Below are 22,167 nucleotides of genomic sequence, written 5' to 3' on the forward strand. Positions count from 1 at the left end.
TGAAAGTATTGCCAAGTGGCCACAGGCCTGAGGAAAACAGCCCAGCAGCCATGGCCCCAGAGGGGTGGCCACTGAGGGGCAGACATGCCCGTGGAAACCCTGGACCTGGTGGTGTTTCTGTGTTTGTGTCCACGCTGGCCCTGGGAGCTCTTGGCAGTGTATGCAGGATGGGATCATACCTTGGGGGTCCGTGCTGGAGGTTGCCTGGCTCACGCAGAGCCGCCTGTGTCAGTGCTGACCACTTGCAGCCACAGGTGTGGGCAGTGAGGCCCCGTGTAGTGCTGACCACTTGCAGCCACAGGTGTGGGCAGTGAGGCCCCGTGTAGCAGGACGCCTGCCCGTGGCCACATGCAGGCTGTGCTTCCACAGGGAGAACGTCATCAGTGTCGCTGAGCTCATCAACGCCATGAAGCAAGTCAAGCACATTCCCGAAAGCAAGCTCACCAGCCTGGCCGCAGCACTGGATGAAAACAAGGATGGCAAGGTCAACATTGACGACCTCGTCAAGGTGGGCCTCGCTGGGGACCACGCAGGCCATCCGCCACCTGCTCTGGAGTGGGGTGGGGCAGGGGGACTGTTCATTGCATGTCCGGCACCCTCCTGGGCAGCTACCCTCTCCTGTCAGGGGTTTGGGTCTGTCACTGAGACTGCTCCTTTAAGCGGCTGCTCTCATTTGAAACATCAGAAGTGAGAAATTATTGAAGTTACAACTCAAGTGTTGAGACAGAAAACGCACCTAGTGGCTACGCATGTCACTGGACCCCGCCCCCAGCTGGTGGCACTGGGGCGCCGGTGGGGGGAGCGGCAGACACCTCTCAGGGGCCCCCGAGGCGGAGAGGTGACTGCACAGGGAGCCTGGGGGCACTTCACACCTGCCGGGGCCCCCCGAAGCTGAGAGGCAACTACACAGGGGAGCCAGGGGGCAGCTTGGGCACCGCCCCGAGGCTGAGAGGTGACTGCTGGGCTGAGCTCCCAAGTGCAGCCACTCAGGTTCCAGGGTAGCCCCGGAGACCCTGGCCCAGGATCCAGTCTCTGAAGGGAAGGCAGGGCTCTAGCCTGAGTGCGCACACCAATTTTCCCGATCACTGACATCTCTGAGGGGAAGCTGCCTCGTGGCTCCCGGTGCATGCGTCAGGTTAGTGATTTTCCAGACGTCTAACAGAAGTGTTGGCTGGTTTCTTGCAGTTCAGTTTGGAAGCAAGGATCATGTATCTACTGCACACTGCCCTTCCCTTCCCTGCTAGTCTGGGTGGCAGAGTGGGGACAAGGTCCCTGCATGTCACCCCACTCTGCCCTGGGAAGCCATGGCCCAGGTTCCTGGCCAGAGCAGGAACTTGACCCTGGCAGCCCCGTTGTGCCGTCTGCCACCTGTCAAGGCAGCCCCCTGGCTCCTTTGTCCTCCCACTCTGAGCCCCTTCCCCAGGGTCTGTGGCACCCCTTGGGGGAATTGGTGCTCTGAGGACCCCGGGGCCCGCAGGCAGTGATGGCGTGCATGCTGCTGCCACCCCAGCCGGGGCGGCTGACGGCGCTGGCCCCGCCTCCGCCTCACTGTGCCGTAGGGCGCAGCCACCTGAGCATCTCCCTTTCCCACGTGTGTAGGTGATGGAGCTGGTGGACAAAGAAGATGTTCACATCTCCACCAGCCAGGTGGCTGAGATTGTAGCAACACTGGAAAAAGAGGAGAAGGTGGAGGAGAAGGAAGGCAGAGAAGGAGGTCGCAGAGGTGAAGCTAGAACCACGGGCCTGGGCACCTGTCCTCCTGCTGTGCCGCCACCCTGGCAAGGGCCGTGAGGGCGATTGCTTTGTGGTGATTCTCAGTGGCTCATCTAATATTTTGGCTGGAATAAATCAGAGACTTCCATAACCAAGTAAATTTTAATTTTCATCATTCCACGGAGATTCAGTCTGTCTGGAATCCAGGAACCCCTCCACAGAATCGTGTCTGGATCCACGCTGTGGTGTGGCTGCCACGGCCTCCTGGCTCCAGAGGCAGCTGGGCCGGGCCAAGGCAGGAAGGCGCCCCCATGTGCGTGGCCTCACGTCTCAGCATCTGACTGTGCTGCCCTGTCCCCAGGGAAGAGAATGAGGACCACGTGGACTCCGCCCACACAGAGCTGGCTGCTGTGCCCACCCTCAGGGGCGTCAGGAGACACAGCCTGGCCTCCTCAGGGCTGAAGATGCCTCCATTCGCCTGTGGACCTTGATTTCTAGATTTCAGTGTCAATAGACCTGTCTTCCTGCACACTTTCAGTTGGATGTGGGTCAGTGTGGAGACGGAGGTGTCTGCCATCTCTGTGGCCTCTGGAGAGTGACGTCTCCCTGCTGGGAGTGCTGGTTCTCACGTGCGGTTTCCCTTGTGTATTGGAGCTCTTTCTCGGCTTTCTATTTCCCCCAGTTCTTTAAGCAGTCAATTGGCACAGAGTTTCCCACGCTGGTCTGCCTGCCCCAAGAGCCGCGCGACTCCGACGCAGCCCTGGCCATGGGGCTCCCTTGGGTGGTGCTTGGGCTGCGTGCCACGGGGGCTGCAGTGGATTCACTGTGTCAGGGATGAGCCTGGCTTGGGGGTTGGTGGGGCTCTGAAGCGCATTTGGGGTTTTTGTAGCTTCTAATGTGAGGTTTGGGTCCAGTGCGCCTACAGCAGCATGCCCTTCTCACCCCTTGGGGTGTTGCAGGCTCAGGCCCCTGGGCTCCTTCAGCAAGCAGGCTAGTCAGTGAGGCATGAGGATCTGGCACAGGGCATCCCCTGGGGCTTCAAGGGCAATACCCCCGTGCTTAGGGTTTGCCCTGTGCCCTCTGGGTGGGGCGGCCTCCCCGCACTCGGCACTCGGCAGCATGGCCAGGCTGGCCAGGGCGTGGGCCTGTGGTGTCCTGTGGCACCTCCACCCTCCTGCCCAGCCGGCTGTGTCACACTCATCTTTTTAAGGTCAGGTTGGTTCCTGGCAAAAATGTCCCTCCAGGGGCCTCCAAGCATAGGATTTGGAAGACAGGAACGGCACAGGCGTCCAGGAAAGCAGCTGTGCTCAGACGATGCCTTCTCCATTACTTGAAGCTTCTTTCTGTTCAGCCATTAAAGAAACTTGACAAAATAGGAACAGGAGATATTTCTCAATTGTAAACCTTTGTGCAGGGACAGTTGGCTTCCAGAGGCTTTCAGATTGCAGTTATTTGCGAAGTTGGTTTTAGATCCTTAACTAATATTTATGAATCCTCTCACCCTGTGTAAGTAGCCTGGTGTTCGTTTGTCCAAGTGTACTTACCCTCGAGAACAAGCCTTGCAGTTGCCAGGTGTGTGCAGACGCCTCTCCTGTGAGCCGCGTCGCGGGCCCAGTCAGCTGCCCCGGCTCTCGTCCTCACCGCCTTGGCTGAGCACTGTTGACGTGAACAGCCACTGCCACAGGCAGCCCATCCCACCGTCCCCTCTGCCCTGGACTCCGCGTGGCCTCCGAAAGCCAGCTTGCCCTCCGGGTGCTGCAGGGGCTTGGCAGGTGGGGAAGGCTCTGGTGGGTGCCTTTGGTGGCTTCCGTGACATCAGCCGTGCTCTGATGCAGGCTTGCTCCCTCGTCATCCTCCCTCATCGTTCTGTGTGCATTTTTCTCTATGTCCTGACCTTTCTTCTTGCACCTAAAAGTGGTGTCTGGGTGCAAATGTAAGCAGTGGTGGATCCAGAAATAAGAGCTTTGTGTAATAAGCTTCTTAAAACAGTCCTTTCTTACACCTGCCCAGGGCCAGACCCTCGCTCTTGGCCTTTTTCAGGAGCTAGGACACCTGCGCCTGGTGAAAATGAAACGAATTCCTGATTTAGGAATTCAGTATTACCTCCTCACTCCGGCTAAGCACTCACTTTTTTTTTTTTTTTTTTTTTTTGATACGGAGTCTCGCTCTGTCACCCAGGCTGGAGTGCAGTGGTGCGATCTCGGCTCACTGCAACCTCCACCTCCCGGGTTCAAGTGATTCTTCTGCCTCAGCCTCCTGAGTAATTGGGATTACAGGCATGCACCACCATACCCAGCTAATTTTTTTTTTTTTTTTTTTGAGACAGAGTCTTGCTCTGTCTCCCAGGCTGGAGTGCAATGGCGTGATCTCGGCTCACTGCCAGCTCCGCTTCCTGGGTTCACGCCATTCTCCTGCTTCAGCCTCCTGAGTAGCCAGGACTACAAGCACCTGCCACCACACCTGGCTAATTTTTTTTGTATTTTTATTAGAGACAGTGTTTTACCGTGTTAGCCAGGATGGTCTCGATCTCCTGACCTCGTGATCCGCTCACCTCGGCCTCCCAAAGTGCTGGGATTATGGGCAAGTTTTTATTAGAGACGGGGTTTCATCGTGTTGGCCAGGCTGGTCTTCTACTCCTGACCTCAGGTGATCCACCCGCCTCAGCCTCCCAAAGTGCTGGGATTACAGGCGTGAGCCACCACGCCCGGCCTGAACTCTCAGTTCTAACGCAGGGATTCAGGAATTGGGCTTTCAGACTCCTTCTGCAGTGTCACAATCCAGACTTTTTTAAAATGAAGGGCACCCCGCAGTGGCTCGCAGTGGGTCCCGGTGCTGGCAGGAGCGTGCTGGCGAGCCGGCTCTGTCTTTGTAAATCCTCCGGGGGTCCTAGGGCTGACTCCACCGGACAGCCCGTCCTGGGCCGTGTTAAGCACCTTTTGTAGAAATTGTATTTTTATTAAAACATCAAATCTGTGTTCCTGTAACAGTGCAGAGTAATAATATTTCTGAACCGTTGGGCACGCAGGAGCGAGTGGAAGCCGGCAGAGCTGTCCACGTGGCTGCAGGGGCTGGACCTTGGGGCGCGTGTGGCTGTGAGGCCAGTTCCAGAAGGAGCCTCACCATCCCTGGGGGTTTGAGTGCTGGGCCGCCCTCCATGGGTTCAGCCCTTGGCTTCACACTTCCCGCTCTGCAGGATGAGCCTGCAGGGTCAGGAGACCCACGTCCCCAGGTCCTGTGACAGCGTGAGCTGCTCATGGAACAGTGTGGGACGTTCTCCAGGCCAGTGGCCCTGCCACCTGGTCATGCTCTCCCTGCTCTGGGGACCTCAGTGACTGCTTGGGAGTCCTGGGGTTAGGGGCTGGGACCCTGGCCGAGGTGTCACCCAGGAGGGCCAGCTCTTCTGAAAGACTCCTCAGGCAGCTGAGGGGAAAGAGCACCGAGTACTGCCCTAGGGAGTCCTGGATGAGGCAGGGCCTTCAGCCTGCAGTCCAGCCCACAGGCAGGGCCCAGACGCCCTGAGGGACGTGTGATGGCCTGGGGCCATGGAGGGCAGCCCCCAGCCCGGACCTCTGGGTGCCTACCTGCCTCAGCGTGGCCCGGCTGCAGTAGTGCGTGGATGGTTCCAGCGCCAGGATAGCAGTGTGGTGTCTTGGCTCCCGACCCTTCTCAGTGGACAGAAGCCATCCCTTAGGTGCTCTGCCCACACTGGGACCAGGCCCTGTGGGCACCTCACGGGCTTCTCTGCGGCCCTGGCTGCTGGTTTGTTCACACTGAGGGTCCTCCCTCGGGGCCTCCCTTGACCCCTAGGCCCTAATTAATCAGACAAAATGATGGACCCACAGCTGGGGTGGGAGGTGCTCACTCATGGGGACAGCATCCCAAAGAGCTGTGAACAAAGCAGGTGCCCTTGGTGACCCCAGGAGCCACCAGTTGTGTCCTGGAAGCCGGGCCTCCCATGAGACACGTCCCCCTCAGAAAGCCATCAGCAGACAGCAAGGGCAGGGACCCTGCCAGCCTAGACCACACCCAACCACTAGAGGGCACCCTGGTGGTGGAGGTTCAGTTGTGCTGACAGCTGGGGTCTCTCATGGGCTCACCTTCTTATGGGACAGGGGGAGGCAGCCAGGGAGCCCCTGATGGGGCAGCTTCAAGGACTGTGCCCTGCCATCTGGGGTCGCTAAGGAAGCACTCTGAGGAGGAGGGGGCTGGCCCACCAGCGCCCTCATGGGCCACTGTTCTCCCGGTGGCCCAGCCCTTTGGTCCCCAGCACCCATTCAGGATCCCACTGTGCCCACCAGAGGTCCACCAGAGCCCTGACGGGAGAGGGGCCTTAGGTTGTAGCAGGGACACTGCCCAGCCAGCGCTGGGGGGCGCTCCCGGCCTGCGCTTCGAGCCCCATGCTCTGCCTGCCTTGGTGTGGATGCTGGAACTGCCTGCCTGTTGGCCTGGTCCCCCCACTGCCCTGCGGGCCTCAGCCTTCAGGCCCATGTGGGCCTCCCCATCCTGCCACTGTCACCAGGCATCCCATGGCCAGGCCTGCCTCTGGGGCCCAGCATGGGGTTTCTGGGCAAGTGGGGGCATTAGGGATGCAGTCCCTTGTGAGGCTACTTCCACCAGGCCCGCGCCCACACGTACTTCCCTGAATGGGGTTGAGTTAAACCCTTGCCTGCCCAGGAAACGGGCCAGGAACGCCCCCTGACCTGAAAGGTGAGTTTGTAGCCAGAGTATTTTAGAAGCTAGAGTTCATGCAGCTCATGGTTGGGAAACCCTGCTCTTGAGCCAGCAGAGGGGAGGAGAGACAAGGAGGATGGCAGAGGGGAGAAGTGCAGAGGGAGGACAGCAGAGAAGAGCAGAGGGAGGACGGCAGAGAGGACAGCAAAGGTGGGCAGAGCAGAGGGGATGGGGTGAGGAGAGCAGAGGGAGGACGACAGAGGTGGGACAGCAGAGATGGGAAAAGCAGAGGGGAGGATAGCAGAAGGGAGGACAGCAAAGAGGGTGGTGGGGAGTCAGGAGAGATGGTACACCCCCTCCAGGAAGCCTTCCCAGACTTGTTCTCACCATGTTGTCCTCCCACCCTGCTAGGGCTATGAACTTGGGCAAGGGCCTGGTTCCATCTCTGGGTTCTCAGCACCCCCATCAGCACCTCATCTGCCCAAAGGTGCTTTATCACTGTGGGGGACCCTGATGGAGCCCAAGGCAGTGGGGGCACTGGTTGCCCGGCCTGGGAGGGCAGAGAGCTGATCTGGAGGAGAGTGACCGCCTGTGTAGCCCCCAGGGCCCCATGAGGGCTTTGCTTACTTTTGGCTCCATAGGGGGATGCCCAGAAAGCTCCCCAGCTGACTGGGAAGGTGGATGCCAGGAGTGGGGTGATGAGGGAAGGTCTGCCTCAGAGCTAGTGAGACAGGACCCTCCCCACCACCACCACCACCTCAGGAACCCACAAGCTGGGAGCATCCAGGGCAGTGCACCCCCCCAGGCACCCTGCTCCCTTCCGCCAGGCCCCTCCCATAAACACTCCTTGCTCTTGGGGCTCCCAGCCCACCAGTGATTTTCGGTGATGCTGCCAGCATCCATCCCACGCAACTGGGACCACCTGGCAAAGTGACCCCTCCCTCCCCTATCCCAGAAGAACTGGAGACAGAAAGAACAGGGCCAGGTTAGCAACCAAGTGTCTTTATTTTTCGGAAAGTTCGTCGCTGGGTTAACAAAATCGCACCTGCCGGTTTGGGTGACGCCTCTGGCCACCATGCACTGGGCCCCAAGAAGAGACCACCCTGAGCCATGGCCCTGCAGGCAAGCAAGGGACAGCTGCCCGGACTCAGGGCCCAGTAACAGTACAGAACGAACCAACTGAATTCACAGCTTCCCTCCAAACTTTGAAAGGTAGCAGTCCAGGCTATAAAACTCTAGAAGCATTGCATAAGAAGTGTTAAGTCTACAGCAAATACATCTTGTAAAAACTCAATAAATTATATATATAGATATAAACTTGTAACATCTAATAACATCGGAACCTGCACGCAGGGCCGGCCCCTCCCTGGAAACCGTCTCCCTGCCTGGGACACACAGCAATTAGAAGAATTTGTATGAAAATACCAGCTTGCTTTGAAGTCCAAAAAATAAATCTCCTAAAGGAAAATCCTATAGAAATCTAATTCTCCTGAAAAAGGACAAAGGAAATAAAATATCTTCACTGGAATCACCTCCAACTATTAACAACCTTTTAGGCTTGGAGGGGATCCTCCAGCTCCGGGGCAGGCTGGACGTACATTCTTGGCCGTCCCTCTATTGGCGGGATAAACCTTCTCGGTTGTCAGTAAGTTAAAAATTAAAACCTCCGCCATGTGGCTGGCTAAATGCTGGAAGTGTTGGGGTGTGGGAACAAGAGTGCCAGGGGCCCATAAATAGCTTTACAAATATACAGGTCCAGTTTTAAAACAAAACTGCGGTGCCAGAAAAGGCCCTGGTCCTCTGCTTGCATGGGTGAGACCCCCTGGGGCCTCCCTCCCCACCCGCCCCGCCCAGGGCCGTGCCTGCCTCCTGTGCCCCCAGGGTCGCAGGCCTCCGTTGTACCAGCCTTTTCCTCTTCCATATATTTTATATATATGTATGTATATATACCATATACACAGCATCTATTTATAGAAATATACACTAGTTTCCGGAATAAACCTTTTGCATAAAAGGTAAAGGCTCCCATCTTCAGGTACCCGTAATTTCAGTCTCTGAGGGGCAGGGTGGGAACTGGGAAAGCCTGGAGGTGGGGAGGTGGTGCCACTAACACCCCAGGCACAAGGTGCTGGACATGTGGGGCTTCCCTGCAGGCTCAGCTTTGGGTGTGGGAGGGGCCGAGGCCCACCCTGTGATGTCCCGTGGTGCAAAGGCAGAGGCCGGAGCCATGTCGGGCCCAGCTCCCTGCCCCACGGGGGTCCCACCGGGTGGGCCCACTTACATTCTGCACTGGGTCCCCCCAGAACAAAGGCCCCTCGGTGCCGCAGCACCAGTCAGGAGGCCGTTGCACAGCAGCGGGGACACCCAGGGTACCTCTGCACCTGGAGACAAGATGCACACGCACACAGGCACATGCAGATGTGCACACACACACATGCACACGCACAGACCAAAGCTCTGTGTAGCCGTCTCTCCATCTGCACTGAGTCTCATGCCGGGGAGTGGCTGTGCACCAGCAGCAGGGTGGGCTGCTAGGGACCCCCTCACATTGTTGGGGACCAGTGGCCCTTCACGTCCGCGAGCCCCCACTGCTGGGTGGGGCCGGGGGCAGCAGGCCGTGGGCAAACACGGAGTCGTCCCGAGGAGCTGGAGCTGGAGCTGGGGGTGTCCTGGCCACCCGGGGAGTACTGCTCGAAAGGCGCCGACAGGTCCAGGTACTCCTGCTGGCGGGAGGCGGGGTGAGCGCTGTGCCACCGAGCCCCTCTTCGCACAGCCGCCTCTGTGCCCCAGAAGGCCCGCCCCACACGTCAGCACTCTGGGGGGCGGGATGGCCGGGGACGGCAGGGGGAGGGGCATAAGCGGGCGGCACCAGGCCAGAGCCAGCCAGCACTCACGTCGGTGGACGTCACGGTAAGGACACGGTCCAGGTCCTCCACCAGCTGCTTGAAGGTGGGCCTCTGCGAGGGCGCGGCTTGCCAGCAGTCCCGCATGATCATGTACCTGCGGGCAGGGCGCTCAGGAGTGAGCCCCGCCGCTTCCCACCTTATTCGGGAACAGCCTGAAGGGCTGCCGGTCCCTCCCCCGCCCAGCCTCGGAGGGACCCCCACCCCTGAGGACCCAGTGGAGGGCCAGGGATGCCACTCACAGGTCGTGTGTGCAGTTGGCGGGCTTGTCCATGCGGTGGCCCTCCTTCAGCAGCTTGAAGAGCTCCTCCACAGGGATGCCGGGGTACGGGGAGCCCCCCAGCGTGAAGATCTCCCAGAGCAGGACCCCAAAGGACCAGCTGCAGGGGAAGGTGAGGTCAGGCTGTCCTGAGACTCCCAGGACAGACACCTGGGCGGGCACCAGGGGAATAGGCCAGGGCTGCACTGCTGCCCCCAGGGAGGGGTAGAAACCACACCCAAGAGCTCCAGGGCACAGGCCTGGGGGCTGCAGCTGGGGTCCTGGCTCTGCCCAGTTCCCGCTTCCACCCCTGAAGCCTGAGGTCTGGAGGACACGTACACGTCACTCTGGTGAGTGTAGACTTGGTCAAACAAGGCCTCAGGCGCCATCCACTTCACGGGCAGCCGGCCCTGGGAGAGTGTGGGAAGGCGGTGTTGGCACCAGGCGTCCTCCTGGCATGACCCCCACCCCCTCACCCCAGGGCCGGGCTCACATTGGTTGTCTTCTTGTAGTAGTCGAGGTTGTGCACGTCCCGGGCCAGCCCGAAGTCTGCGATCTTCATCACGTTGTCCTCGGTCACCAGCACATTGCGGGCAGCCAGGTCCCTGTGGATGCACTGGGGAAGGGGTGGGAGGCAGGGCTGAAGTCTCTCCACCTCTCCCCGCTGCTCCCAGCATCTCAGGGCAGGGCCCAGCCTACTCCACCCACACCTGCCACCCTGCTCACCTTCTGGGAGGCCAGGTACTCCATGCCCTGGGCCACCTGGTAGGCAAAGGACACCAGGTCCTTGAAGGTGAGCCGCTCCTCGGGCGGCCTGCAGGTGTTGAAGGAGTAGTCCAGGCCCGGGGGCCGCCGCGCCCGCAGGAACTCCCGCAGGTTACCCTTGGCCGCATACTCCACCAGCACGTACAGGGGCCCTGGGGACACGGGCTCCTCAGAGGGGCTGCCAGGCCCAGGAGGGCCGCCCACCCGGCACCACCGCCGCTACCACACCTACCGCCCTGCGTGCAGGCGCCCAGCAGGTTGATGATGTTTTTGTGTTTCCCGATCATCTTCATCATCTCCATCTCAGACACCAGGTCCGACAGGTCCTCGTCAGTGGCATCGTCTGTGCAAGGAGCGGGGGCCTGTGTCAGGCGGCGGCGGCGCCCCCGGCCCCGCTCTGCACCCCTGGCCGCCCCCCCCAGCCCCGCTCTGCACCCCTGGCCGCCCCCTCAGCCCCGCTCTGCACCCCTGGCCCCCTCAGCCCCGCTCTGCACCCCCGGCCGCCCCCCCCAGCCCCGCTCTGCACCCCTGGCCACCCCCCAGCCCCGCTCTGCACCCCTGGCCGCCCTCCCAGCCCCGCTCTGCACCCCCGGCTGCCCCCCCAGCCCCGCTCTGCACCCCCGGCTGCCCCCCCCCAGCCCCGCTCTGCACCCCCGGCCGCCCCCCCAGCCCCGCTCTGCACCCCTGGCCGCCCCCCCAGCCCCGCTCTGCACCCCTGGCCGCCCCCTCCTCACCTTTCAGCATCTTCACGGCTACGGTGACAGGCTTGGCGGCCCGGTCCTTGTCAATGCCGATGGCCTCCGCCATGACCACCTGGCCGAAGCAGCCCTCCCCAAGGGGCTTGCCCAGGGTCAGCCTGGCAGTGGAGGCAGAGGGGCCATGAGTGTGCAAACTCGCCCACTCTCAGCCCACCACGGTCCCCACCCCAGCCTGGCCCAGAGCCACCACCTCCAGGAAGCCCTCCATGCTCCCCCTACAGCCTGCTCATAAGGACGAAGAGCGTCACCCACAGCCTCCCGCCCTTGCTGCCCCTCCAGACAGGGCACCTTGAGAGGGGCAGTCCCTGCCATGCACCCAGTCCCAGGAGCATCTCCATAGAACCCCAGCCACACCCAACATCCGCCACATCACTGACGGCCCCTAAACCCAGCCAGGCCTCTGACTGGTGGCTGTTTCACCCCCACCACCAAGCCCCCTACAGCCAACGCTGGCCCTCAGCACCACTGACCGGGCCCGAGACAGCTCCCATTTGGGGTCAGCAGGCAGCTCGAGCTCGGAGACACTGGCCAGCGTGGGGCCCTCCCCTGAGGACAGCCTTGCGATGCGCACCAGTGATGTGTTGGAGCTCATGGACGCGCTGGACTCCAGGGACACCTGCTTGGGTAAGCAGGGGCAGGTTGGCGCCGCGTGGGCGACAGGGCTTGGAGGTACAGCCGGGGGTCAGTGCTGGGCCAGAAGGGGGGGCGTTGACTTCCACCAGCATTGAATGAAGATTTTTAGAATGTTTCGTGCCCCAAAGTACCCTAGGCTCTACATGGTGAGCACAGACAAGGAGAGGGGAGCCCGCCTGGCTGCAGAGAGGACTCACAGCCCAGGACCAGCGTGGGCCGAGGGGGGGGCTCCAGGAGGCCTGGTGGGCAGGCAGCTCAGAACCTGGTATCTACTTTCTGTTACCTGTCGCTTGAGCGGGAAGCGGGAGATCTTGTGCACGGTGGGGGAGCCCAGGCCTTTCTTGGGGGGGCTGCGCAGGCGGCAGAGGATCACAGCCGCCACCACCAGGATGAACAGGAAGAAGCCCACCCCGTAGCTGAGGATGCATGCATACACACTGCCCGCCTCGTCAGGCTCCACCAGCTCCTCCTCGGCTGCAAAGACATGGGCGTTGAGGCCTGGCCTGGCCCCCACCCCCCGACGGGGCTCCCATGGATGCCCCTGGCCCAGAGCCACAGGCACCACTGGGAGCGGGAGGGGGCTCAGAACCTCAGCACCCGCCTTGTCTGGAGGGTCTCGCAGTCAGTAACGCCAGTGAGTCTAGAGGGCCAGACCCTGGAGAGGAGGAGCCCAGCAGAGCCAGCCAGTCCCACACCGCCACCAGGCGCCCGGGAGACACCAGAGCCACAGGAGGGGCCTTTTGGGGACCCAGATGGGAAGTGGGCTCGAGGGGGCTGAGGGGGCCCCTCTGGGACCAGGACCGGGCCAGGCCAACTTTGTCCCCACACTGGGCACAGGGCCAGGAGTGAGGGCTCAAGGAGCGGGATGGCCATAAGTCACAGGATTCCCGTCCGTCCTGGCAGCTTTGGCGTGTCCCGAGCCAGCGTCCCCCAGACAGTGCGGAGCAACAGGAGCAGCAGAAGCCGGTACCTGGCAGCACCACCAGCCACGCAGAGTGATGAGAAAACCCAATAGAATTGCCCGCCAGGCAGGTGTACTCCCCGGCGTCCTCAAAGGTGACGTTGTGCAAGGAGAGAACCTCTAGCTCCTTGTCGGTGGTGTTAGCGCCCGCCGTCTACAAAGAGAGAGCAGAGCGATAGGCGAGCGCCAGCACCGCCCTGCGGCCACCGCACAGAGTCCACATGGCAGGATCCAGCCGCTGCAAGGAAAACGCCGCCACCACCAACTCCTCAGCCACCGCCAACTTGGTCACCGCCACGCGGCCGAGGGCCCTCCGCCTGGTACACCGGTACTGAGCCCGAAGCCAGGCCCCTCCACCGGCGAGTCCTCTGTCACAGGTGAGCGGCAGGCGGGCAGGCAGCATGCGGGTTAGCGCAGAGCCGGGCAGGTGCAGGTGGAGGATGGACACAGGGACACACAGGCTGCAGAAGCGAGCAGGCAGCGGGCGAGGGTGGAGAGAGGCGCAAAGGGGTGCTCACAGATGGCACGGAGCCGGCCCGGTGGGCACCGGGCACCTCCTGTGGGGGTCGCAGGCGTGCGGGAAGGGTCGGCGCAGGCCACGGGGCTCGAAGCGGGTGGTCACCGTGGAGGCTGGAGCTGCCAGCCTTGCCGAGGCGGCCCCGAGTGGAGCGCGAGCCAGGGGCGGGAGCGAGCAGGGCTGGGCGTGCGGGGCGTGCAGGGCGTGCGGACAGGGCCTTGGAGCTGGAGCTCTTGTGCCGGCCGGCATGGGACAGAGTCGTTACCTGCTCGGGGCCCGTGAACGCTCAGCCAAAAGGCCTTCTCGGCCACGCCTATGAAATTGGTGGCTCGACAGAGGTACTCGCCCCCGTCCCGCTCCGACACATTGGCCAGGCGGAGGCGCACGTCGGCCTCCACACTCTCACTGATCCAGGACTGCGGGGACAAGAGACCCGGCTCAGGCACGCCCCTGAGGCAGCCCCGCCGGGCACGAGGCAGGATGTGGGAGACCCCCAAGGTACAGATCGAGGCTGGGCTGCGTCAGCCCCAAAGGCTGCCTGGAGGAGGCGTAGAGGCACTTCGAGGTGGCTGTGGTTTCACAGGATGCACGTCTCTGCCTCCACCCCAACAACCCAGCCCAGACCCTCAGACAACCTCTGGTCACTGGCCTGCCCTCCCCCGGGCTCTTGCAGAACCTGTACCCTGGACAGGGCCCGAGGCGGCCTCTCTGGGCGGGGTCGGGACTCCACCCTCGCCCTGCGCCTGCTCCCCGCCCCCACGAGACCGTCTTCTCTCTGAACAGATGTTTCTCTTTGGGCTTTGAGTGTCGCAACCGTCCCAATTCAGTGGCCCCCACCCGGCAGCCATGGGAACAAAGCTAAGGGCTTCAGGAGGCGGGCAGACAGTGAGCTTGGGCCCCACTGCACACAGCTGACGAGAGCCAATCGGCCAGGTCGGGGCTCAGCCACCGCCTCTGAGGTCCAGAGGGGGCCTGGAGGGCTTGGCCACACTGCCCTGTCCTGGGGCACCACTGCTGCCCAAGCCGCACCCACCCCCAAGAAGCCCGTGGGCAGCTCCATGTCAGGGACTTCAGTGGCTGAGGTTGGCCCTCTGCAGACACGGAAACGGGTCCTAACGCAGCTGCCTATGGCCCTGAGGTGTGGGGTGGCTGAGACGTGGCCCCACAAGCAACCCCACAGCTTCTGCCCCCGAAGCTCCAGCCCCTAGACCCAAATCCTCACGCAACCCCCAGCCAAGGGGCACCCTTGGGGCCAGCCCAGGAGCCCCAGCGGCGGCACCCACGTGCACACGGTGGCCCACCTTGAGCACGGTAACGTAGGGTGTGCCGTCCGGGCCCACCTTGCTGCCGTTCACCTCCACGTGCTTGAGCCACTGGATGTGGGGCTGTGCGTCACTGTACACCTTGCAGTGGAACTCCACGTCACTGCCCAGCACCGCCGTCTGGTTGGCCGGCAGCCCCGCCTGCAGGATGGGCCGGTGCCGGGAGCGCTCTGTGGGGGCAGATGACGCTCAGGGGCCACCCCCTCCCTCACCACCACCGCCACTGCCGCCCCCGCCCCCGCGCTGCCCCAGGGCCCTCACCCAGCACGTCCAGCGTGTACGTCTGCCGGATGCTGCCAAACTTGTTCTCCACGACGCAGGTGTAGTTGCCGCGGTCCGAGGGCACCACGCTTTCCATGACCAGGCTCCACTGCTGATGCCGCAGCTGCACCGGGACGCGGGCGGGCGAGTGAGCGGAGGCAGCGACCACTGCCGCCTGCCAGGCCCAGAGCCACCCCGCCGCGCCCACCTTGATGCCTCCGATGCGGTGCTCGCCGCGGAACTCCCTGCCGTTCTTCAGCCAGGAGATGGAGGGAGTGGGGTTGCCGGCGGCCGGGCAGCGGAAGCGGACCGTGTTGGCGGCCGGCACGGCCAGCAGCTTCTTGTCCATCCGCTCGGGCCGTGTCCAGTAAGGGGCCCCTGCGGGCCGAGGTGCGTGTGAAGGCCATGACCCGAGTGGGAGCAGAGGCCCCTCTGAACAACCCCCTCCCCAGAGCTGCCCCTGCCCACCCCCAGCCTCAGTTTCCCGTCCTGTGTAGGAAGAGGGCGGGATGAGGTTCCCAGGAGCCTCCACATCTTGTCCCCTCCCCAGGGCTTTCTCAGAGCTGGGCCGTGTGTCCCCTCCCCTCCCCTCCAGGGTGCTCTGTCCGGACCTGTGAAGTCACAGGGCACAGGGCATTGTCCAGGGGAGCCCACCTGCCCAGAGAGGCGTGCCAGGGCCAGGCCCACCAATGGGGAGACTGAAGACCCAGGGGGCAGGCCCATCTAGTGGACAAGCCAGGACCTGGGAGCAGTTTACCAGGAGAGGAGCCCAGTCGCCTGCAGAGCCAGGAGCCTTGGAGGCAGCTGGGCAGCATGGGCCCACGGGAATCAAGACCCTACACCACCCTCTGCAGAGCTCCAAGTCTGGCGGGCACCCAGAGACGGTGGCACCCTGGAGGCCCTGCCTCCTCCCATCTCGATGTCCAGGGCTCCCACCACCCCTCTCACAGCCCAACTGGTTTTTCTCCTTCCTCAGGGCTGGTGCTGCCTTCCTGCCGGGACTCCAGGCAAGGATGGGCTGGCATTCCCCAGGAGGGAAGCAGCCCTCCCCTCAGTGAGCTCACTGCCAGCCCCCTCCAGGGACATGCCCATCAGGGGCACTGAGGCCCAGCAATCAGCAATGTGGACAGAGGCTGGAAAGAGGCACCCCACGGTGCTGAGCTCCCTCCCAGGCCTCCTGAAGACCCCCAGGGTGAGTTCCCCCAGCTCAGTTTCTCTCATGGACTCAGCCTCCCCTCCTCACCTGCTCACCCCACTGGCCCAGGGACCCAGCCCACACACCATCAGTCCGCAAGTCGTAACTGCCCCCCGTGTCTGTGCCACGATGACCCTCATCACCTGCACGCACTCCCCTCAGAGCTCCCTCCAAAACCAGAAGCCCCACCTCCCCGCCCTACAACTTGGCAAAGTCCACCTGCCACCGTTCCAGGCCGGGACGCCAGGCATCGTCCCCGACTGCTCTCTCACAGCCGCAGCCCACCAACCAGCCACCCTCCTGCCAGCCACCCTGCCCGCCACTGGTTGTGGCAGGCGTCCCGGCGCCCTCACCCCGGGTCCATCCACCCCACGGCGGCCACCTGAGTGCCCCGCCCTGCTGCGCTCATGTCTGCGGGGTCCATCTCACCTATAGCCAACACCAGAGCCCCACAGGCCAGCCCTGGCCTCCTCCTGCTCCTGGAACCCCCAGGGCCCTGTGCCTCGGTCTCCCCATCAGCAACACGGTGTCCCCTTGCACCCAGCCCTGCCACCAGGGTCGGGCGTCTACAGCCATGTCAGTGGCCCAGCCCCTCCTGCATCCTGAGGGGACCGGACCTTCGGGGTGACCCCAGGGAGGTTGTTCCGGGGCCTCAGTCCCTCAGCTGCCTGTGGAGGGCAGGGCTTGGCGGTGGCAGCGGGCCCCATCCCGGCTGGCCTGAACCCTGGACCCTGCTGCCACCTGTGTCCACACCTGTGTCCTCAGCCTCGTCCTCCCCGTCTTCGTCATCTCCCGAGGATGGAGCGTCTGCAAGGCAGAGACGGCCGCATCCGATGTCCAACCTGCCCCAGGAAGCCCCCAGGTGCTCCTCCCAGATGGGGCAGGGTCCCCCATTTGGGCAGCACTTCCTGGGGGTGCCCTCGTCTCCACCAATGACCACAGAGACCCCCAGCCGCTCCTGACCCACGCAGGGACTCAGGGAGCCCGGCACTCGGCTCCTTTCTGTAGCTGGCGTGGCCCCAGAGCTCACCTGTCACCCGCACACTGAAGTGGCACAGTACACGCTGCGTGAGCCGCTGCCGGCAGCTGTAGGCCCCGGAGTCCTCGTGGGAGGCATTCAGCACCTGCAGCCGCTGGGGCCCCACCAGGACACGCTCCGAGGGCACCAGCCCTGCGCCATCCTTGACCCAGACAGTGGGCCCCATGGGACCACCCCCGGGCGGGGGACAGCTCAGCTCCACAGCATCCCCGCTGCCGAAGACCAACTGCTCCTGCTGGCCGGGCTCTGGGCCCGGGACTTCTGTGGGCAAGATGGGCGACCATGACGCAGGCACCCCCAAACCCGGCACCATTTACAGACACAGCAGTGGAGGCCTCGGCGGCCCTGAGTGAGGAAGGCTCTGACCCAGATCCAGGGTCCCACCAGACCAGGGGCTGGAAACTGTGTCCCAAAAGGGCCAAAGGTCTCTATCTTCAGCTTTGCCAACCAGTCTGTCCCAAGGACTCCGGTCTGCCTCGGTGTGACAGCCGCCTTCCCCACACAACCTGCAGCCAACCCCACAGCGGTGGCCCCATGATGCTTCACTTATGGACATGGAGAAATCAAATCTCAAAGTGTCACAAAGTGTGACTCTTCGTTCTTTTAATTTGTTCAATTGCTTGGAAACATAAAATCCATGCTTGTCTCACAGGCGGCACCACAACGGGCAGGTGCTGCGGGCAAAGGGGACAGGCTGCCCTTTGCTGGCCTCTGACTGAAATGGAGCTCAGAGGGGGTGCCAGGGTTGGCCAGCCAGCCCCCTCGTGGTGCAGATTCACCCCAGGAGGGGTCCGTCCTCAGTAGCCCCCGCACCCCATATGGGCCTGAAAAGCAGTTCAAATGGACAGCCAGGGAACAGAACAGGCGAGAAGGAAGGAGGTGCAGGGTCACGTGGCCGTGTGGACGGATCTGAGGGGCGATGCGCGGGTTCACCGGGCAGAGCACAGGCCGGAGCAGCACGAGGGGGCCGGGGCGGGGGTGGGGGCTCCCTGGGGTGGGCAAGGTTCTGTATCCTGCAGCTCCTGTGGAAGCTCCACACAGCAGTCATGACGGAAAACACACCGAGAAGAGCAAAGTACAAACACGGCGCTGGGTCCGGCCAAGTGGGTCTCACAGGCCGGGGAGTGGGGAGGCCCAGGCGGGCCCTCAAGGGGGCCGGGGGGTGGAGTCCTGCTGCCTGCAGGGGGACTGGGGCCCCCTCACAGAGGACGACCAGGCTGGGGGCAGGAAGCTGTGAGAGCCAGGGCAGGTCAGCAGCCCTGGCCCCTCCCTGGGGGCTGAGAAGCTGGGGTGGGGGCCCACCCAGAGGGGCAGATGTGCAGGTGGCCCCTGGGTCCCTCCCCAGTAGCTGCCCAGCTCCCCAGAGCCACCAAAGCCTGTGACCCAAGGACACACCATGGGCACGGCTGGGGGGACAATCGCCCCTAGGCCTCCCTGCCAGGGCCAGACAATGCATGCAGGCGGGCGTCCTGGGCTTGGGGCCGGGACGGGGGTGGGTGGTCCCCCAGGCAGCCTCCTTCTTCAGACCCAGCTGGGCGGGTTGCGCCATCACTTGTCATTCTGCAGACGCGTGGCCTAGATTCGGGGGCCCAGCTGCCCACTCTGGCCACACCAGTCCCTGGCTGCCTGGCCAGGCCCTCTTCTGCCCAACCCACCTGATCCAGCCGCACGCGCCCAGTGCCCAGGATGACCCTGCCAGCCAGAAGGGCCCACACTCATCCCCTGAAGCATCCGAGGGAGCCCTCGCCCCACAGGGACCCACAGCTCAAGGACTGCCCCTGTGGGGACCCCACAGTCAGGGGGGCTCCTGGCCTGACCTCCAGCCCTCCGGTCCTGGCCAGTGTCTTGTGGGGACCACCCAGAGCTGGGAGCTGCTCGAGGCCCCCCAGAAGGCCGAGAACAGGCTGGTCATGGCAGCCTCAGCTGCAGGCCCTGGCCCAAGGGCAACAGCCGGTTGGTTCCGGTTTGGTCTGAGTGGCGACAACAGGTCAAGCCATCCACACAAGTATTTGCTTCAGCCTGGTCCAGCACGGGGGGACGGGGGACACAGCAGCCCCAGGCCAGCCACACCGGTGGCCATCTGCCCGTGTGTGGTGGGGAGGGTGCAGCCCTGACCGCCCCCCCACTGCCTGCCTGCTAGGTGCCAGCAGAGGCCAGGGCACCCCAGCAGGGGCTGGGTGGCGAGCACCAGGTGAAGGACAGTGTGACACGGGGCATGAGTGGGCACTATAAGTTCAGGGTCTGACTCCCACTGGGAAGTCAGCAGTTGGGTGGAGCCCCCATACCCGACCCAGCTGCCAGGCATGGGGAGAGCTACAGCCCCCCAGCAGCCCTAGGAAGGGTTCTTTCTTTCTTGATCAACAAAAGGGAGGCCCCACTGACACCACACAGACACTGGTGCCCAAACACGTTGGAGACAAAACTCCTGCAGTACCCGAGGCGGGGTAGGAGGCAACGCGTCCCACCTCCCACCCTTCTATGGATCTCACAACACGTGCTCCCGCTGGCGCCCCAACCCCACACAGTGCCGACCTCAACTTGGGCTCCACATGCCAACGACAGCCCTCTGCTGTGTCCCAGAGGGGCTGTGCTGGACCTGGGGGGCGTTTCCTAGTCCCAGAGTCTCCACAACTCTGCCACTCACTGGTCCTGTACCTCAGTTTCCCCCACTGTGGCACAAAGTAAAAATCCCACCCCACAGGCCCAGGAGCTCAGGGGGTCTAGGAGAGGCCTCGCAGCCTGGCCGCCGCCCTTCCCCGGGGCTGGCTGGCATTCGCGGGCCGTAAGGAGTAATATCTTTATCTGAATGAGAATGCGAAAGCCAAGCTCCCCCCGCGGCCGCCCCTCCGGCACCCCTGGAAGCGGGGCCGCCCGAGCAGGCGCTAAAAGCGCGCGCTGACCTCCCGACGACCCCTGTCACGCCGCTGAATGACACGCACATTCAAGCGCCGGGCCACTTTCATTCATAAAAAAAATGACATTGTTCCGGGAGGCTGCAGCCGCCGACGAAGAAAGGGGCGCGGGGGCGCGGGCGGGGCGGCCATCTGCCTCGGCCCTCCAGGCGCCCTCCCCGGCCCGCCGCGCCCGCAGTCGCTCACACCTCCCCGCGAGCCGCCATCAATGCTCGGTCTGTGGCCGCGTCGAGGTACAAAGAAGCGGCTGCTCGGGCCTGGGCCCGGGTGGGGCGCGAGCTCACCGGGCCAAGGCCTCCCTCCGCGCGGCCGCCGGGCTGGGCTGTGCGCGCCCCCCTCGCCCGTCCGGAACCGGCAGCGGGTGTACGCGGCGGCGGCACCGGAGCTCTCGGCCCGGCCCACGAGGAACCGCGGCGCGTGTGCAGGTCCGGCCGGGCGCCCCTTCCCCTCCCCTCGCCCCGCGGGACCTCCCTTCAGACCCTCGACGTCCCGCGGGACCTGGACCGCCAGCCCAGTCTAGGGCCCGCGACGCTGGGACACGCGCCCCTCGCTTGCCTGGAGCTCGGCGCGCACCCACGGGGAAGCGCCCTCGGCCCCCAGGCAGGGGCAGGGTCGGCAGCGGGGACGCTGGAGGCTGCTGCCTCTTCGGGCGGGCAGGGGCCGGGCTTCGCTGACGCGCACTCCCACCCTCAGAAGTCCGGCTTCTCGCCTTGGCCAAAGCTGGCCACAAACTGGGGCCCGGGGGAGGGGGACGCTAACAATGGGAACTTTCCGTCTGCGCAGAACCCGAATAACAACAGCGGGAATCGTGGAAATGGGGCCCCCCGCGCCCTCCCGACAGGCCAGGGCTAGGGAGCCGCAAGGGATCGGGGCTGCGGAAGCCAACCCCCAGCCTGGCTCCCCGTGGTGGCCTCGCACTTGGAGGGTATCTGCGGCTCCGGGCGCCCCATAAGTCGCCGCGCTAGCTCTGGCCGCGCTCTCCGGCAAGGAGGCAGCGGAATCCGGGCTCTAACCCCGGGGCGTCACTCACACCCGGCGGCCCCTCCGACCCGGGGCCGGTTCCCGTCCCCAACGCCTCTGCCCGCACGGGCCGGCCTCTCCCGTGCCTAGTGGGTCCCTTCTTACCTGCCGCTCGCCCCACGACGCGCTGCTCCGTCCCCAAGGACTCCGAGGAGGCGCCGGCCACGATGGCCACGGCCACGCAGAGCGCGAGGGCGCAGGCAGGGGCGCCCATGGCGGGGGCGGGGGCCGCGGCGTCCTCAGGCAGCGCGCGCGGGCATGCTGCCCCCCACGGCCCGGCGCGGGCACCGGCGGGAGGCGGGCGCCGCTCGGCAGACTGCAGGAGAAGGAAGGCAGCTCGTTAGAGGGGCGGACAGGGACGAAAGCGGCGGTGGCCGGCTCCTGCGTCCCGACGCCTCCGACCCCCAGCCGCCCCGCCTGCCGCCGCCGCCGCCCAGGGCTCCCGGGCCGCCTGGCGCCGGCCGCCTCCTCCCCGCCGCGGTCCCTCCCTCCTCCCCCTTCCCTCCCTGGCTGCTGCAGAGCCTTCCCAGGGCGGCGGCGGCGGCAAACTTTCCCGCGCGGGAAGCCCGCGCCCCGGCCCGGCCCGCTGCAGGCACCTCTGTGGTTCCGCGACAGCCGCGCCCCGACCCCTCCGCGAGCACCGTTGGATCCCTCCGCGCGCCTGCCCGGCCCCAAGCACCGACCGGGCGAGCGTCGGAGCCCGGCTCGCTACGCGCGGCTCCCGCTCCGGCTCGCTGTCCGCGGGCCCAGCTCCCGCCCCGTCCCTCCGGCCGGCGGCCCGCCGGTGCGTCCGTGCGACCGGCAGAGCAGGACCGCGCGGCGCCAGCTGCCCGCGACGCCGCCGCCACCGCGCACTGAGCCTGCGCTGCCCCGCGCGCCGCAGCCAGTGGGAGACGGTCCGCGCCCCGCCCCAGCCCCGCCCCGGCCCCGCCCCATCCCGGCCCCGCCCCAGCCCCGCCCCGGCCCCGCCCCGCTCCCGCCCGGTCCCCGCCCGGCTCGCGGGGGCGCAGGGCACGCCCCCTCGGGGCGGAGCGGGGCATCCGAGGGGGCGTGGCCGGGCGGGGGCGCCCGGCGGTCTCGAGGGCGTGGGATCCGGGGCAGGCGGGCTAGGCCCCCAATCGCACCGCGGGGCGGCCCAGGGGGCGGCGGGCACGGGGCGCACCGAGGGCGAGGGCAGGCCTGTGTTTGCACAGCGCGCAGCTCGGGTCCCCTGGGGCTGTGCTCAGGAGCTCAGAGGG

General features: G+C 64.5%; 1 protein-coding gene and 1 pseudogene across 1 annotated transcript in view; one reads left to right on the top strand and one right to left on the bottom strand.

Moving 5' to 3' along the window:
- Nucleotides 1-3,218, top strand: part of LOC129530721 (mitochondrial proton/calcium exchanger protein-like) — a gene marked incomplete at its 5' end in the record, with an annotated part of 33,831 nt that extends 30,613 nt beyond the window's left edge. The window contains 3 exon segments of the mRNA XM_063699111.1: nucleotides 370-508; nucleotides 1,600-1,697; nucleotides 1,699-3,218. Of these exon segments, the coding sequence (XP_063555181.1) occupies nucleotides 370-508; nucleotides 1,600-1,697; nucleotides 1,699-1,864 (403 nt within the window).
- Nucleotides 3,219-8,813: 5,595 nt separating this feature from the next.
- Nucleotides 8,814-21,208, bottom strand: LOC115933201 (fibroblast growth factor receptor 3-like; annotated as a pseudogene).
- Between the last annotated feature and the right edge of the window lie 959 nt (nucleotides 21,209-22,167).

The sequence above is a fragment of the Gorilla gorilla genome, chromosome 16 (genome assembly GCF_029281585.2).
Source record: "Gorilla gorilla gorilla isolate KB3781 chromosome 16, NHGRI_mGorGor1-v2.1_pri, whole genome shotgun sequence".
Taxonomy (NCBI): Eukaryota; Metazoa; Chordata; class Mammalia; order Primates; family Hominidae; genus Gorilla; species Gorilla gorilla.